At 40.1% G+C, this 19683-nt stretch overlaps 1 protein-coding gene across 1 annotated transcript in view; it reads right to left on the bottom strand.

Moving 5' to 3' along the window:
- Positions 1 to 6429: 6429 nt before the first annotated feature.
- nt5dc2 (5'-nucleotidase domain containing 2) overlaps positions 6430 to 19683 on the bottom strand; it is a 57015-nt gene continuing 43761 nt past the window's right edge. Inside the window, exons 11-14 of the mRNA XM_041191800.1 lie at positions 13373 to 13459; positions 10671 to 10811; positions 9654 to 9718; positions 6430 to 7885 (exon numbers count right to left, since the gene is read on the bottom strand). Coding sequence (XP_041047734.1) covers positions 7624 to 7885; positions 9654 to 9718; positions 10671 to 10811; positions 13373 to 13459 — 555 coding nt within the window. The 3' untranslated portion in view covers positions 6430 to 7623. The remainder of the gene's footprint in view (positions 7886 to 9653; positions 9719 to 10670; positions 10812 to 13372; positions 13460 to 19683) is intronic.

Raw genomic sequence — 19683 nt, 5'->3', positions numbered from 1 at the left:
TAGACAGGTGAGTCAAGAAAATATCATGTGGCCAGTTTGCCATTTCATGAAACATGGAAACTGGATATTACAAATACCTCAGGCTCAACTTTGTGCAGATTAGAAAGCAATACAACTTCTATTTATCTGTTACCCTGCTTCAAGAATTCTATTAAAAACAACCCTGCATTCCTTAAAGACTGCATGATGAGGCTGAAATTGTGAATGAGTCTTTTTTTTAAAAAAGTGCTCACATCAGATATTGGAATTTTGGATGGAACTTTGAAGATTCCTGGTCAAACAACACCTTAACTTTAAAATTCTCCTAGTTTTCAAATCCCTCCAATGGTCTTTCCCCTCTCCGTCTCTGTACTCTCCTCCAGCCCCACAGCCCTCCGAGAAAGCTGTGCTCCTCTAATTCTGGCCTCTTGTGCAACTTCACCATTGGTGGTTGTGCCTTCAGTTGCCTAGGCTTCAAGCTCTGGAATTCCCTCCTTAAACCTATCTGTCTCACTTCCTCATTTTCCTCCAAGCCAGTCATTAAAACATACCTCTTTGACCAAGCTTTTGGCCATCTGCCCTACAATCTTGTGGCTCAGAGTTATACTTTGTTTTATAATGCTTCTGAGAAGTCACTTGAGATACTTCATTACGTTAACGATGCTATACATGTTGTTGCTGCTGATCATTCTCAATTGAACAATCTTCATGGAGATAAAGCTGTCCACCTCAGGAAGTAGAGGGAAAAGTGGGTTTTATTGCTCAAATTCCTGTGCTGCTACAAGATATTCATGGAGAATCTGGAAGGCGATGAGAATCCATGGAGGAATAAAACAAATCAGAAATTTTACAGGATATATTTTATATGCCAGGGAGATTTAAGTTGCACAACTTTAAAATGTAGGTCAGAAGTGAAGAAATTTGGAACCATGAAATTAGTTACCGGGGCAGGATTTTACCGTAGGCGAGTGGGAGCAGGGCCCACTTGCTGACGCGTAAAATGACATGGGATGATGTCGGGCGGAACTCCCAACATCACCCGCCCCATTTAAGTTTTCAGGAAGGCGGGGATGCAGCAAAATCAGCTGTGCGCCGGCCGACCTGTCAATGGCCAATTGAGGCCACTGACAGGTCAATTAAAGTCAGTAGTGGACCTGCCCGTCCAACCTTAAGGTTGGCGGGTCGGCCAGGAGCCCCAGCGGGAAGGAGAAAAAACATGAAACCTCATCCACAGGGGGATGAGATGTCATGCAGGGTTTTAAAAATTTTAATAAAGTTTTGTTAGAAATTATGAACATGTCCCAACTCATATGACATTGTCACGTGAGAGGACATGTAAGGGAATTTTTTTTCTAATTTTTAATATTTTTGCATGTAGAGCCGATCTCCCAGAGGCTACACTTAGCCTCAGGGAGATGAGTGTGCTCTTTCTTGCACATGCGCGAAAGAGCGTACTCTCGATTTTGGAAATCCCCCCACCCGCACAGGGAGGACATAACGCTTCAGTGCAGACGTCATGCTGGGCGGGCCTTAATTGGCCCGCCCACATAAAATGGTGCCATGCCTCCAATCAGGGGCGCCGATCAAAAGCACGCCAGTATGCGCCCGCCCATCAACTTCCCCCCCAATGGGGGGAAAATTCAGCCCCAGAAGTCAGAAAGGCTTTAACTTTTGGAATAGCTTGGAACACAAAAGTGTGCAACAGAGCAATCTGGCTTGGTCTGAAGCTGCAATAAATCACTGGTTGAGTTCCCAATCTCAGTCAGGACATTGAGGGAAGCTGCACCTCACAGGCAGCACCAGTCTTTCAAGCTGTTCGTTCTCAGGCAACATTTGCAGCAACTTGGCAGCAGAGTTGCCAATCCCACAAAGCAAACAACTTATCACTGCGCTTTAAGTATGTGGTCCATGAGCAATCTTCCCATGTGCACAAGACACTGAACACGTGATACTTGTCCCAGTTATATGTCACTGAGCTGCCTATTGGGTAACTTTGTTGATACTAATTGCAGTCAATGAGCTTGTAATCAAGTACAGCTTTATTAACAAAAATTTTTTTTACTGTTTAAATAAACATAATTCTTCCAAAGCCACATAATGGATGAATTAAAAATAAGTTGCTTCCTGTTGGTAGCCACTTCTATTAATCACTCTGCTGTCAGTAAAAAATAATTTTATGTCCATAGTCGTTTATAATTCTGAGTGCATCTGTAATACATAAAACCAGGAGCATCAGTTTTAAAAATGGACGTTGTGGGGAGTAGGGTGGAACTCCACTGCATCAGTACATGGAATAAACCATTAAATAGATGATCTTTATGAGACCCACACGATGAATTCACAATTGTTACTGAAGCTATTTTATGGTAAATAGAGCTTGACAGTTGATGTGCAGATTGATGCAAATGACATGTACAAATTTCATGCATTTAAACTACAAACAAACTAGAAAAACTTCATGTAAAGTTGAAGGTCAAAGATAAACTATAACAGCACAGAAGTGTTGATAAATCTTCAAAACAGATTACTGCATAGAGCTTCCTCTATAGATTAGCAGCTTTAGCATAATGCAATTAGTGCATACATGTTCATTCCAGGGTTCACAGTTTATCATTCAAATGAAACTAAACAACAAAAAAGAAAATGGGCCCTTGTTTCCTTGGTTCTCTTCACCTGCCTAAAACTTAGGGCAGATGCTGTAAATCGCTTGTATTTTGCATTTCTTTATAAGAAATTTGCAGACCTTGAATTGTTTAGTAATCAGCTCCATTAATCTGGCTTCCTACAGGGCCTACTTAAATAACTAAAAGGAACAGGCCAGGTGTTCAGCAAAATACGATGAGCTCCATATCCCACAGCAACAGCATTGTAGGCCCACCAGTAATAGTAAAGAGATCACAAACAGTTCTGTTTTCAATATGTTTCCGTATCAAATCGACTTAAAACTGAATAGAGTACCTGTCATTTTAGATTAGTTATATTAATTGCAGCACCATACTTCTAACTTCCTCCAGCCTTTTTATTAAACCCCAGTTTGCATTGTCTGCTCTGTCAACTCGAGCCTGCTGTGCATTCATTCTAGAACTCTGTCAACCCTTTTCTGCGACACTGGAGGCACAGGTTTTAGTCACTTATCTTTTCAAATCCTTCCTAAGCCTATCTGTCCAGCCACAACTTATCCAAAAAACCTCTTTTTTTGACTGTCCCTTCAATCAACTTACCCACCTCCCACTTCCCAATCAAGTGAAGTCCTTTGGGATGCTGTACTACATTAAGATGCTATAATGATGCAAGTTCTCAGTATTTATGATTAAATACCAGTAATATTCTCAAGTTCTTCTCAATGTCACTTTTGTCAATTTTCAAACATATGGAAACTAGAAAAGCATCACTTTCGTTTTTCCCAACCAACTCTTTCTTCACTACAGTGCTTTTCTCACCACTGGGCCTAGAGCAGGTTCATTCTCTCCTATTCCAATCTTCCTTTCTTTGGGCAAGACTTTTGTTTTGGATGCTAAGAGAGCACAATTTTGACAATGCATGCTGGTGCTCATCCAAACCACAGCAGCTGTGAGCCCGAATCACTTTTAGGCTGGAGCCTAAGTTAACATTTTGCTGGCAGGCTGTATGTGGCAAACAGGCATTCTGTGTCAGCTCATTGAATATTTTGCTCCTCAACAGAGCACAGTGGGCCAGCAGTTAAGTCCATTTGGATAGGGAAACAGATGTGAGCAAGAATTGTCACCAGGAGGTTTTTTGTGGGGCCTGAAAGAGTGCTCAAGCCTCAAAGTGGAAATGCTATGTGCAATGCATGCTTTGCCTAGTTCTCTTTGAAAGCTGCAACCAGAGTCTTGCCATGAACGTTGGACCCAAATTTTCATATTTAAATAGTCTTCCTTCTGCCAGCTGTGGGCAGGAATACTGGGCATCTAATTAAAGGCCTGCTAGAAATTCATACAGCTAGTCTGGCGCACAAGGCCCCAACCACATTTTCAACTGCCAGTCAGCTTGTTTTTAGGAAAGTAACTGGTGGCCAGCAAATGCAGGTTTTCCCCATTATCTCGGTGTTGTTCCTGCCTTGGTTGTTCTAGCAGAAGCTGTGAGTTCATAAAGAATTGAAATTATGGATACCAGAGCATGTTCTACCAAAGATCATGAGCAGGAATCAATAAATCAATGAAAGTCCACTGGGTTACCTACTGAACTGGGTTTAAACAAGAAACCAAAGCTGTTTTACAAACTCACCTTTCAACTCTGCAGCATCATTTATATAGCACACCAAGAAATTTCACATGAGTTGACCATCAAATAAATCTTCAATGCATCTTAAGTTTTCAAATATTATTTGTTTTCAAATATGACCTAACAGTATTACACATTTCCTTTAATTATATGCAACAATCAATCACTGTAATATCACTGCACTATATAATGACAATGTGCATTTCTGCTAGAACAGTTCATTTTTCACTTTGTTCCAGCTGTGCTATCAATAGCAACTGGTTCAACCACATTATGCAGTTCCAAATTGTATCAATTAACAAAAATATATCAAAGCCATGAACAAATGATCCAAAGCCTGGACACATTTACTTGCTTTATAAATCCTCTCCACTGAATTTGAGTGGGAGTAGTGTAGATCTCTTTCTATCTTAACTGAGAACACACCGTGGAATAGAAGTTACTTAGAATATTGGGTGAATGCATTGAATTCCAAAGGATCAGTCAGTTTTTCATAGTAACAAGACATTAATACAGTTCAACCTATACCTTGTGCAACATTTACTGATTGAAAATATTTTCAAGAATGTTGTTCCCACAGAACAACTACTTTGGACAGTTTGCAGGCAATAAAGGTTAGAATACTACCAGCTTGAACGTGAACTTCTCTTTTACCCATCTTCAGTCTGGATGTGTCTATTGTTCTTCATCAGTTTTCTGAGTGAATGTGTCCTATGCAATTCATTAAATTATACCATAACACGTGGAACTTTGCATGCCAAGTGTTAATTTCTTGAAGCCATTTTCTGAATTGTTAGGATACTCAATTTAGTTAGAAAATTATAGATATTGTTGGTAAAAAAAAATTAGACACAGTTCCTTTCAAAGCAATGTTTGCTTATCATTTCTTGGATTAATATATTCGTACATCCTCATTGTAAATGTGCTGTACAATACTGAGGCCCACTTTCCATCACTAGCCATGCAGAGAAAGCTGGCCAGATGGGGTGCAGGGGGTGCAGTGAGAGGAGCTGCATTGGGCCCTCATCTGGTTTGACTAGAGAAGAGGAAAATTTTTAAAAGATTGGCCAAGAATAACATCCAATTATCCTGTCACTGATGAATATGGGCCTAGGTAAGAATAGGATGGGTCATCACAATGGCATCCCCTTACTGTTGAACATCACTAGCCAGGTGTACTTGACATGGCCAAAGTAGAAGACCGCTGTTGTCAATGCAACTGGACGTCAACACAAGTCATGACCTCCAGGAAAGCAGGGGTGAGAATAGACATTACAGAGAAAATTAAAGAAAGAAAGAAAAAAATGTCTTCCCAGGTAGCAAAAAGATATGCAAAATCTGGAACATCCCAAACGTTTTACAGACAATAAAGTGCTTCTGAAGTGTAGGCACTTCTGTAATTAAAAAACAGGGCAGCCAATTTTCACACAGCAAGCTGCCACAAACATCAATGTGATAGTGACCAAATAAATCAGGTTTATTATTGTCGGTTGAAAGATAAATATTGGCCAAGATACTGATCCCCTGCTCTTCTTAATTGCCCACTTAAGAGCCTTATTTGGCAGCGAGGCAGGAAAGACACCCACGAGCCTTCCCATCCCAGAATGATTCAGAGAAGCAGGAAGACCCAACCGGTCTCCACCCTGCATGCTCCCGCCTGATTAAATGCCTCCCTGCCACCAAACTTGTTTTGGGAGAGGACATTAAGTTCTGCCCAATGAATTTTGTTTTCCAGGTCATGTTTTCTCTGTTGGCTGTAAAATGCTCTGGGACAACCTGTGGTTTTGAAAGGTGCTAAGTGAATGCAAGTCCTTCTTTCTCACCCACTATACCCAGTGCAGTTTTCTGATACTTCCTGATATCCTATTGTGAATTTAGTGGTGGTATTACTTTTGGGCTTTCACATCACTTCAGTACCAATATTGTGGCCATATTATTACAGTACATAAAATCCTTGAAAATGACTAATTAAAGCTCAGAGACATAAGACATCCATGATGCACTCAACATTTCTGCTCAAGGCTAATGTTTCCAATGAACCTCAAGAGTAAATCTGCTCAACCGTTTTTCATCAATCTGCTAACTTCAACAGTATCAAGAGAAGTAAAAAAGCAAAAAAACTGCGGATGCTGGAAATCCAAAGTAAAAACAAAAATAAAAATACCTGAACAACTCAGCAGGTCTGACAGCATCTGCAGAGAGGATACAGTTAACGTTTCGAGTCCGTATGACTCTTCAACAGAACTAAGGAAAAATATATGTGTTGTCCTACAGTCAGGTTAACCTGTTAGGGCATCAGCAATACAATTTCTATATATATTTTTGATGCAGAGTGAAATTTGTCTTAAGCACCTCTGAATATGAAAACTCTTATGATCCCATAATGATAATTCCAATGTTATGCTGATTGATGTTTGAACATACATTTGACTTAAGGCATTTATACCTTAGTATGTTCCACAGGATATAATCTTGCCATTGCACAAAATGCAAAAAAAATTGGGTAGGTCTCAGGGCCAGTGACAAGATCAGGCCAGGATATTAACGATTATATGTGAGAGAATGCTGTTAATGGGAGGAAGGGGAAAATACAGTTTTTAAAAAACCAAACTTAATCTTGAGATGAATTAACTTTTCTGCTTATCCAAATAGTTTCAATTACTGTATCTTAGTGGGTATTAGACAACAGGGGCTGGTAATCTGGCCTAGATCACATGGTAGAAAAACCATCTTTACCAGTATCTTTTAAGCACTTAAAGTTAGTTCACACAAACTGCTGCTGTTTGAAGTAAAAACCAGTAAAAATCATTTCCAAAATGATTTTAAGATGGCCACACTTAAATGCCCTTGTATAGGATATCATCTATAAATACAACTAACTAAGCACATGAATGTGATTCCTTCTTTTAACAAGTCCAACCTCAAATGTTATTAGAATGAATATTCACCAATTGTACCGCAAAGGAATTTTAAATACAATTATGCTTTTAAGTGCACTTTGTGTTTCTCATTTACAAGGAGTATGGAAATAGCTTGGGCCAATGGGCATATATAATTCCCATCTATCCAGGCCTTGCACCATTTTCAGTGACATCATAAAAACTTTGGAGCCAATACAAAGTGAACTATAATTTAAAAAGGAGAAAAACCACAGCAGGTATTGTCATCAACTAGAAAGCACTATGGTGGAAAAGGGTCTGGTTTAGGAAAAGTTAGTAACCTAGTCACTACTATTTCACCATGTCATTTAGATCACCATTATCATTTCTCACTTAAATACTTAACTCACACCTTTTCAAATATAAACAGACCACTTTGTTTACACCTGTGGGATAACATTTTTCTCACTGTAGAGATGAAATGCACCATTAAAGCAAATCTGCAACTGAGCCCTGATTGAGCTTATCGCATGTGCACCATCTCTTCTAGGAAAGGAGTCTTCATGCAGCCGGTGCAAAGCTGGTCCATCCAGAGTGGGGCTTCATGTTGCAAAGGAGTTCGTCTGGGGTAGAAGGTGTAGGTCGTGTCATAATTTAACAGACAGCTGATGGATGACATGTAGATGTCAGAGAATCTGCACAGCCTTCGCGAAAAATAGGTCGGATTGTGATAGGTCCTGAAGATGCTCCCAAACTGGGGGTTGAATAAGTTCTTTGTCAGAGACCTAAAATAAGATTTTAAAAAACAACTTGCATCAGCCTCTCAAATTATTACATTCCTTTTGTTGCAGTCTCATTCCCAACCACCTTCCACCACTCATTTGAAAAAAAAGTTAGAACCCTTATTTATTCAGGAAGGTGGCCTTTAGGCATCTGCCTCAATTCTGTCAATGATATCCATTAGGTATGACACATGCTGGCCTATGTTGTGACTGTTGGGAGAATCCCACCAGCTTTACTGCCCATGTGCAATGCCACAGAAGATCAAATAACTTGCTAACAAAAACAAAACTGTGTAGACTAAAAGTCCATTTTTTGAGCCACTTATAAACATTACTGATACATTTTACATGTTGGTACAGATGTAGGGGCATAGAAACAGGACTAGGCCATTCAGTCCATCAAGCCTATTTCACTATTGAATGAAATCATGGCTGATCTGCATCCTAACTCCATCCACCCACTTTGGCTTTAAATTCCTTGACATTCAAATACAAAGCAGAAAGTGCTGGAAACACTCAACAGTTAGGCAGAGACAGAAACTGAGTTAACATTTCAGGTCAATGACTTTTTATCAGAACTGGAAAATTTAGAGATATAATGAGATTTTAAGCAAGCAGGGGGGAGGGAAAGAAGAGGAATGAAAGAACAAATGGAAAGGTCTGTAATGGGGTGCCAGTCAGAAGAGGTTCAGTGACAAAAAGGGATTTTGGTGTAAGGCATAAGGAAGCGATAGTGGGACAGGTAAAAAAAAAAACATAAATTCTGCCATAACCTGCTGAATATTTCGGATTTCCAGCATCTGTAATATTCTGCTTTTCAACCAAGATGGGTCCAAAGGAACGTTAAAGTTAGTAATAAAAACATTGCCAAGAGCTGCTATTGGAAAAGAAGGAGATTATGATCTGAAATTGAACAGTTCCAGCATCTCAGTATTTGCATTTGTATTAGCCCCTAATACCCTTAGTCAATTTCAGTCAATATGTGCCAACAACACATACCTTTTGAATCCCTTATACCATCATATTACACTCCCAATGTGATCCTCTGATATTTTACCCTTCACCAGCTGAGGAAGCAGAATGTGCCAGAATGGACTGAGGGATCTTAGAAAATGAGCTTTCAGGTGTATAAAAATTAGTATTTTCTAATTACAGGTAAAATTTCAAACATTGGTGATTTTTGATAAAAATCCTCAAAATAATGGATTGCACAGGGCTTTGATCACTGGAATCTATGATCTGCAACATGAAAGGAGAAAGATTAATTAGACTCACTACAGTTTGGAGCCAATACAAAATGGATTAGAATTTGAAAAGGAGAAAAACCTATCCAACACCCCCACCAGTTAAGCATCATTTTCTATATGAGGTAATGGTCAGATGATCCTCATTCACTGTTACAATGTAACCAATAACTTCCCCACCACCCTTCTGCTACTCCCACCCCAGCACTTCCCAGACAGGCACCACAATCAGATGGGGAACTTGATGTGAGCCCTGTTACATACTGTGATGTAACATGTCTATATACCAACACCAGCCACACACAGTGGCAGTTCCTTCTCATTCATATGCTTGTTAGCATTTTACTGATGAAGCTTCTCCCCTTAGCATGTCCTCTTTTCAGATGACATCGCAAATTGAACTACTTTTGTGGAGTTTTAACAGTTGCCTAAGTGTCATTTAATACACTATTTATACTTGTAAAGTTTTACATGACTTTTTTTTGCCTTGTGCAAAACACTCATAGCAAAGCAAAAATATACTTTACATTAATTCTTGTCTCTCCTTTATCCATTCATCAAGCACTTGCTTGGACTCAGCATCCTGATATACCTATGGATACAATTTATTGCATCATAAAGTACAGAAATGTGTGAAATCATTTTCTGGTATAATTTTGAGACTTTCAGATTTACTGTTCAGTAAGCATTTCAGTCACCATTCTGATTGAATAGCAATATTTCATTACCAAGGAAACACTTCTCAACAGTGAAAATGCATTCAATTGGGAAGGCGAGTAGTATTTATATTACATAGGAACAGTGTCTCCAGTCGCTCTCTGCACTAAGGCATTGATATATCCAATAAATGAAGCAAAAGAAATATGAGAAAGAGGATATTTAGTACTAAAGAAAGATTGAATTAGTTGATGACTGTATGCATGGTAGTAGGTTGTTAGCATTTGGCACCATGTTGAAGTTTGGAACACAATTGTCAGACTCCAGAATTAAGACAAGGAAAGCAGAGGCTGTTCAAAGTCTGATCCTCTCATTGTACATCAAATTCTAAAGTGCCATATTCTCCAATAGTCTTATTCAATACCTTACAGTCTAACCAACCACTTTTAATTCAGACAATTATAAAATGGATAAAGTGGATCAGAACTTTCTAGAACATCAGTGCAGTTCTCAAACTAAGGTGGATTCAGTGGACTAAAAAGTAGCTTTTGCCCAAGAATCAGGGCATCATTCTGAAGTGTTCTGGCCTACTTAATTACTGCTTATTAAAACACAGCACTATAGATGTAAATGGCTGTCTTGCACATTAAAAACAGCACTGCTCTCCCATGTTCATGAGGTTTTCCATTGAAACAGATAGGGTGAAGATCCATCACTAGGTACAATGGGAATAGCATGAATTTCACAATAAAAGTGGGGTGTAAAACTTGAAACTTTTCAGCATAGTTCTCTGAAGGGAATTAAATTGTTCCTCAGAATGTGATGAGCTTGCAGGCCAATTAAATTAATTTGAATCAGGATGCATATTGTGAAAGTAGTAACATTACCTGCAGTCTCTCCAGAAGTCCTGTTAGGACCTGTAGCCAGGTCAGCCCATGTGTGAACTGCTCAGTGTTAATGATGCTAATTTCTGCATCCAATTCCGGTACAATCGCTCCTGTCCTCCAGCCATGTCGAAGCATTAGATCCTATTGATCACAAAAGATAAATGCTGTATAAACCTCTACAATTGGGTTATGGGTAAAAAAGTTAGTGTCATCTTACCTATGTGCATAAATCTCAATTACATCATATGAGGAAGGTTGGATACTGATTGATTAGTAGCACGTCTCATGGGACCAGTAAGAACTTCAGTTACTTAACATTTCAATGTGAGCTGTCCCTCATCATTGGATCATTGACCCAGTCTGATGGGGCTTTTGGAAAACAAATCAAATGAGCTTTGCCTATCCTGATAGATCAATGAATGTACTTCCTGGCGGGGGACTGTGCCAAATGGTCTCAGAATGTCCCACGTTCAATCCTTGATCTATATTGGATTAGTGGACTCAGCTCAGCTAGGGAAGCAGTAACACTGACCAAATTGGTCACATTACCCCTGGACTAGTTGTTGGAGGGATGAAAAAGGGATATAGAAATTAGCCAGGATTCTTGGATCACAACTTAATGATCTTCTATTGGTAAGTGTTTGTGTGGGATCAAGAGGTGAGGACAATCTCAGGCTTGGTTCTGAATTCCCCCCCAGAAGTACTTTGTCAACATTGTCAGGAAGTTACCAAAAGGCCATTGCCACCATGAAAATGTACACTAAGATGGGTCAGCATATCGAGGGAGAAAACAGGGTACAGCTGACACAGAAATTACTATTATTCACTAATTTACTAGTGTAAATGGCCACAACCCATGATTATTACTGTAATATATTTCCATAGCTTCCAGGCCCAACAATGCTGCTTTCATCATTATTTACCCTTTTGCATTTCATCAGCAAGTAACAATTAATCAATGCTATATCCGATGCCATTACTAAATGTGTAGGGCGACTTCATTCAAGGAAATTAAGAAATCACATGTTAATAAGAACTCTAGAGATTGAAAAAGAAAACAAAAAGATGCTGGAAATACACAAAGGTCAGCCACATTTCAAGGGGAAAGAACAGATTAGCATTCCAGATATAATCTGTCAATTTATCTCCCAGTCTTTCCTTACAGGGGCATTGATCTAATAAAGCTCCTCCTCAACTGCCAGCAACCAGTATAGGAAAAATACCCAAATCAGTCTTAGTTTCCTTCGTGATTAAACTAAACTGTTCAATGCATTTGATAAAGATAATCTTTTGAAATATGAACAAACACAATCATTACCTATTAGAGAAGAATAATTTCAGACATTAAAACAATGTCATAGGCATCATTACACATTCCTCAATCGACAGCTAACTCAATACTCCACCTTCCCACAACCTCAACTGAAATGGAATATAGCACTGCCCCTATAAGCAGTTTGTTTTCTTCACACAGTTTACCTTTCAATTGATAATGGACTACAAATTGGACTATTTTAAAATCAACAGTAAATACAAAACCTACAGCCTATTCACAGCATTTTCTGTTCGAAATGCCAGCATTGATCCTGTTAATATGAATTAAAAAACTAACTGCCACTGGCAATATAAACAGCGAGACTACAAAACTAACTCCAGGCCATTGACAATAGACTGCAGCATCTTAACTGTCACTTTTAAATTTTGCAGTCATTGATGGCATCAAGGCTCACTGCCATACTGATCTGTTCTCTATGCTCAAACTAGATTTAATCCAAAGGGCTTTGTAAAATTCGTTCTTCACCATTTACTGCTCCTTCTTCATCCAGTTATCTTTTTAACTCTTTTTCAAGGCTCAGCTCTGCCCGTTACAGCAACTTCTTTATATTTAGATCCTGTGTAGAATCAGCGACCAATAGAACAAAGGTCATCTTCTCTGTCATGACCGGCAATCGAAGATGGTCAGCTTGGTAATATTTAAATATTCATTCTCTCACAATGCCCCATGTTTCTCTCAAAGTCAGCCAGGTTCAATGCCTCTTGCACTAAAGTTGCTGGACAAATCATTTCACTTTATTGCAAGTAGACTGCGGGTCTAACAACACTGAGGGTTCACCATGGTGCCAATTCTTACAAAACAGCAATTTTCATAATAAGCCAGAAGTAAAATACAGCAGCTCGATATCTAAACCAAAATTTCTATGTACTAAACTGGAGAGTGCAAGCAGCTTCTAACAGATCATTGGCTGGGATTTTCTGGCCCCGCCATGGCAGGACCCACTGCGGGGGATACGATGGCCACCAAAAGTCCATTGACTTTCAGTGGGACTGGACAATCCCCATGGCAGGCGGGGCCAGGAAATCCTGCCCATCCATTCTGCCCTTCATCTTATCTGCCATACACTAAGTCAATCTTTATTGCTTAAATAAATACATTAAGGAAATATCCTAGCCAAATCAGACAGGCGAGCATTATAGTTGCATCTGTAAGCATGAAGCTAGTTCAGAACATCTAAATCGAAACACTTCGAAATGCTCCACTGAGTTTCAACAGTTATGGATCAAAGCATAATCCAACAGCTTTCTGCTAACTTATAATTCACCTCTTAGTGAGCTGATCCATAAAGCTGCCATTACTTTATATATTGCTGCATGATTTCTATTCAGGCATCAGCTCAGAGTTACAATGAAAAATCCATACTTACTGCTAGGTCGCTGTACAGATGGTCACCAAAATAAAGTACCTTGGATCCACCCCAGCCTGTCAGCCGTAGGAAATCAAATAAGTTTCCCTGCAGATTGAGAGCAGAAAGGGGAGAAAGATGAGGAAGACTTGAAATTTCAGGAAACGTTTAGGGGGATGGATGTGGCTTTGACCTTCAAAGGCTGTGCAAAGGTTCTCGAACAATGCTTTAAACAGATTCTTGGAAACCTCCAGCTTGATAGAACAACTAATCAGTGTATACCACAAAGTGGCAGTTATGAAATGCTGGCAACACCTGGCAAAATATATGTTGGATCATGGGTTCAAATAGACAGGGGTGGAATGGCACTGTCAAGAGCAAACAGAGATGGCATCCAGAGAAAAATAAACATGACCTGGGAAGTTTGGAATAGTTTGGATTGAGAAGCCACTTCTGAGCTTACTCAAACCAGGTTTTTGCTAATTTCTTTCAATGGAAAAAAATGATTAAATACACAAGATTTTTGGATACAATTTTTGAAGTATATAAAAAATAAAAGGTTTCTCTTAATGAATTTGGACAGTCAGCTGTCAGCTTGACTCAGTAGTAGCATCCTTGCCTCTACTTTTGAAGGGCATGAATTCAAGCCCACTTCATGACTTTCAGAGTTAAATCTAGGCTGACATTTCAGTGCAAGACTGAGGCAGCATAGCAATGCCAGGCACATCACTATTTTAATGAGGCATTAAAATGAGGCCACATCTGCCCACTCAGGTGGATGATAAAAACTCCATGGCCCTATTCGAAAAGAAGCAGACAGCTGTTCTCCCCAACATTTAATCACTTAATTAACGTCAATGAAACACAGTGCTTATATTTCATCTCTCTTCTATTTTTACTTAGTTCTGTTGAAGGGTCATTCGGACTCCAAACGTTAACTGCGTTCCTCTCCACAGATGCTGCCAGACCTGCTGAGTTTTTCCAGGTATTTTTGTTTTTGTCAATGAAACACATGTTTTGGTCACTAATATCATTGTCCATTGTAGGGCCTTGCAGAGCACAAAATGACCTCTCCATGTTTGCCCACATAATAATGATTACTTTTAAAGTGCTTCATTAGCTATAAAACACTTTGGGATGGTCAGGGGGCCGGAAAAGCATTATATAAATAAATGTTCTTTATTTAGAGCAGTTATGTATTGTAGTGATTTGTTCATTTCCCTGTTGTCATGATTGAAGAACATTTTAACTGTCAATTTGAGAACAAATATGATCCTCCTTTACAGAAGGAAGCTACTTATTTCCAATAATGTGCATGAATACAACGTTAGTGCTAATATATAGCCACCAGGATAGCTGGATACAATTATCCAAAAACAAATGTTCATTTACTTAAATCTGTATTAAGAATTGTCAAAATGTACATCTTACAAGTTGCTGGAAGTTTGGACAAATACTGGCACAGTATTTTCAAAAAAACAGATATGGCAGCTTACAAAATATATACAGCAGCTGTATTTGTTCAATAGGTATGGGCCAGGATTTTTCCCCCATCAGGCGGGCACGGAGGGGGATGAGCGGGAGTGGCCGGGAAACTGAGCCTGCGATTGGGGCCCAACCATGACTTCACACTGGCGGGCCCTCCCAGCTGCAGTGCTCAGCATTACTTCTGTGGGGGAGATGAAGACTTTGAAAAATTTTTTAAAAATTTTAAAATGTTAACGTGCCCCTGCTCATGTGACTCTGAAAATATTTTATTCTTTTTAATGATGGATCGAAACCTCATCCTGCCCATGAGGTTTCGCAAAAAATCCGAAGGCTGCTGGGCCTTTTCATAAGGTTGGATGGGTAATGAAAAATTTAATTCAATTAGATCTTTAACAGCCTTAATAGGCCTGTTAATTGTTGGTGGGCGCACGCCAACTGAAGTATCGCGCGAGTGCGTGATGACTTCAGGACGCTCACTCGACATCATCACGCATCATTTTACGCTCATTCAGGTAGGGCGCATGCCCGCCCGCCCAACGAGCAGAAAATTCTGCCCATGCAGTCTGAACATGTTTTGTGAATCAACCATCTCTTTATTCATTCACGGGATGTGGGCTTCGCTGGCTGGGCCAGTATTTATTGCCCATCCCTAGTTACCCTCGAGAAGGTGGTGTTGAGCTGCCTTCTTGAACTGCTGCAGTCCATGTGGTGCAGGTACACCCACAGTGCTGTTAGGTAGGGAGTTCCAGAATTTTGACCCAGCGACAGTGGAGGAACTGCGATATATTTCCAAGTCAGGATGGTGAGTAACTTGGAGGGGAACTTCCAGGTGGCAATGTTCCCATCTATCTGCTGCCCTTGTCCTTCTAGATGGTAGTGGTCATGGGTTTGGAAGGTGCTTTCAAAGGAGCGTTGGTGAATTCCTGCAGTGCATCTTGTAGGTGGTACGCACTGCTGCTACTGTGCATCGGTGGTGAAGGGAGTGAATGTTTGTGGATGTGGTGTCAATCAAGCAGGCTGCTTAATAAACCTTATTATGATTAGTTAAGTAAATAGCTAATCTGATCACTACTATTAATTGAGGCTTAAAAATCTTTCCCTGCGGAACATCGACTATTTTAAAATCAGCCAAAAGGAAACAATTTAAGCAATACACACAACACCCAGAAGCAATCTCCAGGTAAAATACCAGGATTTCACTGCCACCAGCTAACTACAAAGCAATTATCAAACTGAAGAACTATACAAAAATAATCAAAGTTTTGATAAATAGATCACCAAGGTCAGTCACAACCTGCTCTATTTTAATAAGCTCCAAAAGAACTCTCAGTTCTTTCACACGTTGGCACTAAATTATATCACACGTCAGACTCCAAAGCCAGAATAGATGAGCATTTTCAAAACAAATTTAATTATAGATTCGTTTGCTCTGCAAGCATCTTTTTTCTCATGCTTTAAAATCTTGTCAGTGACATGGGCCTTGTCCACAGGCACTAAATAAAATGTGGCCGACTTTAACTGTTTATACAAAGCAGCTGTTGTATTGTAGAAACTGAAGAGACTAAGTTAAAAAAAATTGTGCCTTTCTTTAACATGCCACATGTTTTTGTGTTGACTTTATTTTATGCCCTGTTCTTAAAAGTACTCTCATTTACTCAAGGTCTCATGCACATACTTCCCACCAATGCTGATCCCTATTAATGGCCAGGAGGTGGGTGTGCATTAGTAATATGACTTGGCTGTTCCTTCAGTTTTAGTTTGTCACTCGCAGGAAATTGTCACCCTACAGGATTTTTGCTCGACTTTGGGAACTTGTGCTGAGGAGACTTTCAAGCCTGACTGCCCAGCAGCGTAGTCTGTTGCTGAACAAGGAACCCAGTGTGTTTTCAGGCTGCTTACAGCACTGTTGTGTCAGTTGAACAGACAAAAGTCTGGGGCATGATTAAATCAGTTCATTGGCTACTGTCACTCAGCAGAGATTCCAACCAATTGTATTCAATCGGATGCAAACAATTGTCAGAGTTGATGGCACTGTTTCCATGGCAACAGTTGAAACTTTTGTTCAATATGAACAGCAACACAGCCCAGTTTTGAATGTTAGAATAATAATAATTCCCTACATATATAGTATCTCTTCCAACATCTAAATACACTAAGTATTGGAAATGCTTGTTTTGTCAGTGAGGCAAAAATCTACATCTCAAAGACAAAGGAGGAACTACAGGTATTCAGTAAATCTGCTTAAGTCGATAGTTCAAGCACATTTTCTGTATTAAAAATACAGTCTGCACTATGTATTCATATAACTTCATGTATTAAGATCTGTTTAGATTCCCAAAAAGGCTGAGCTTTAAGTATATTGTTTAGATTTTATCTTCACAGACGATTCTTGACTTAAAAGTATTTTCATTATTTTTTAAAATTAACTATAACCTCATTTGTAGAAGTGGAATCTAAAGTTTGCATTCTTAATACTTACAGTCACCCAAAAGTTAAAACTGACCCTAACATCTGACTGAGCAAAGAGGCCCTCGCCATTTTGAGATCCCAGTCATTTAGCAATCAAGGGATGTCAAAACAGGTGGCCTAACGCAGCTCGTCAGGCATCAATAAAAGTTTTAAATTCTAGGTGGCTCGACAGGGCGGATGCGGAATGATGCTTCCCCTGACTAAAGCATCTAAAACTAGGGGCCAAGTTTTTGTGGAGTTGGGAAGACTCCGCGGACCTTTGAAAATGGTGGGCAGACCTGGATGCAGAAGATTCGTCCCAATTTCCAACAGATCCCACTTTTGCCAGCAAGGGAAAGGGTTCACGCAGGCAAGAAACCTGAACACGGTAAGGCCATTTGAACTCAGTGCTAATTCAAACAGACCCCATTTTGGAAGGTCCAAGAGCCGTAACCTCCTATGGTAGTCACAAACTGATGGACTAGACATATCTGCCTTGAAGGGCAGATAAGATCCATTTAGCTGTCATGGTCTGAAGCTTTTTTTTTTAAATCCCTCATTCTTTAAACTGTAATAAAAAATGGCTGCAGCTGTCAGTGATTGTGTGAAAAAAACTCTGCTGGACTGCTCTGCTTTACAGCCAGCTGGTGTAGCATCTGTTCGAGGAGTTTCAACAGTTATTTGTTGACATTTCCCTAAGGGCTATTTGCTATGAAAGCTTGGCTGAGAGTCAAATGCTACAATTATCTCAGAAGGGGTCCTGAGTTGACAGTTTGATTGAGCTTAAAGAGGCTATTTAAAGAATTATGGTATGAACAGAAAAGATTCATTTTTATAAAAGATTAACCAGGGACAGAGTAATATGAGGTGGTGGGGGGGGAGGCAGCACACCTCCCTGGAAACCATGTTGGCATAAAGTCCCACAGCAATAAAGCACTGGGGGGCTCATTAATGAGGGCTGAGTGGGACTTCTGTCGCTCATTGGGGCAGAAGACCCACCCTCAGCTGCCTGCCAACCCAATTGATCGGCAGCTCCATCGCTTCTGGCAGTGCCAGGAGGACATCAGTGGCAGCTGCTGGGACTGCAGCTGGAGAGAGGAGCCCAAGGCCTAGGATCCCTGAAGCAGTTAAGTCCAAGGCCGTGGGTTGGGAGGTTTGGGAGCATGGAGGAGCAGCAGTGATGAGAGGATGGGTTTAAGAGAGGAAGCGGGTAGGAAGGAAGGGGAGGGGCTGCCTTGTGAGCCAAAGGCAGCTCCTGACTTGAACTACGCACCTCTGTAGTCAAAATCCAGCCCCAGGGATCAAAGTCTCAGGATAAGGTGTTGGTCATTTAAAACTGAGGTAAGGAAGGTTGTGAATCTTGGGAATTCTCTACCCAAGAGGGCTGTGGATGCTCCATGGGTTTTTGGGAACAAGAGAAATCAAAAAGATATGGGGATATGGCAGAACAGTGGAGTTGAGGTTGATAAACCATGATCTTTTGAATGGGGCAGGTTCAAAGCACCATATGTAAAAATCGAGCCAGGACAACTGTCAGCAAATTAAGTTCCTTTTCTCACATTCGTACCCTTCTGCCCTCTCAGCTCCTATTTTATGGTGCTACTGGTTTGATGCAGTAAGGGCAGGAACTCCCAATCTCACAAAATGCCGGTGAAATTCCACCTACTGTGTACAAAAGAACTCCATTCCCTAGAACAGCTGCAATCAGATAAGAGCCAAAGCAGTGCCAATTTCTATCTGCCAACACAGAAAAGCAGATGTCAATTCCAAAATGTTGACCGTCCAAAGTGCAAATAGTTGACATGTCTGAAATTGAACGCACGGTTATTTATATTTCACAGTGATAGCAGTTGGAATCCTCTTCTGCAGTTATAGTATAAGCATACTGCTGGGGTTGGGGCAGAGGCAGAGTTGGGAGAATTGAGGAAACTGTACAGTGCATTTGGGCCATGCAATATTGGACCAATGCAAGGCTAAAATTAGGAAGAGTATTCATGTTAAAAAGCACAAACCCCATTGTCATCAAATTTCGATGCAGTGCAAATTGAAAGTGGGAGGCATTTGGTGGAAAGCAGATCTAGAGTCCTAGCTAAAACAGACACAGCACCTCAGAATATTACTGGCAGAGCCAGAATGCTGTTCCCCATCTGACTGGAATCATGCTACTTTCAAAGCGCATAGACATACATACACACACACACACACACAAACACACACACACACACACACACACACACACACACACACACACACACACACACACACAGACGCACAGAATGATGGAGGTAAATATTATATTAGGCAAAATTTAAAAATTTTTACAATTATTCTCCTGACCAATATTGCCCTCCAGGCAAAGTGGTTTGTTCTCATTTGACCACTACTTCTGATGGTCA

The sequence above is a fragment of the Carcharodon carcharias genome, chromosome 7, assembly GCF_017639515.1.
Source record: "Carcharodon carcharias isolate sCarCar2 chromosome 7, sCarCar2.pri, whole genome shotgun sequence".
Classification (NCBI taxonomy): domain Eukaryota; kingdom Metazoa; phylum Chordata; class Chondrichthyes; order Lamniformes; family Lamnidae; genus Carcharodon; species Carcharodon carcharias.
The sequence above is the reverse complement of the archived record's forward strand: the minus strand, read 5'-3'. Positions and strand labels throughout refer to the sequence as shown.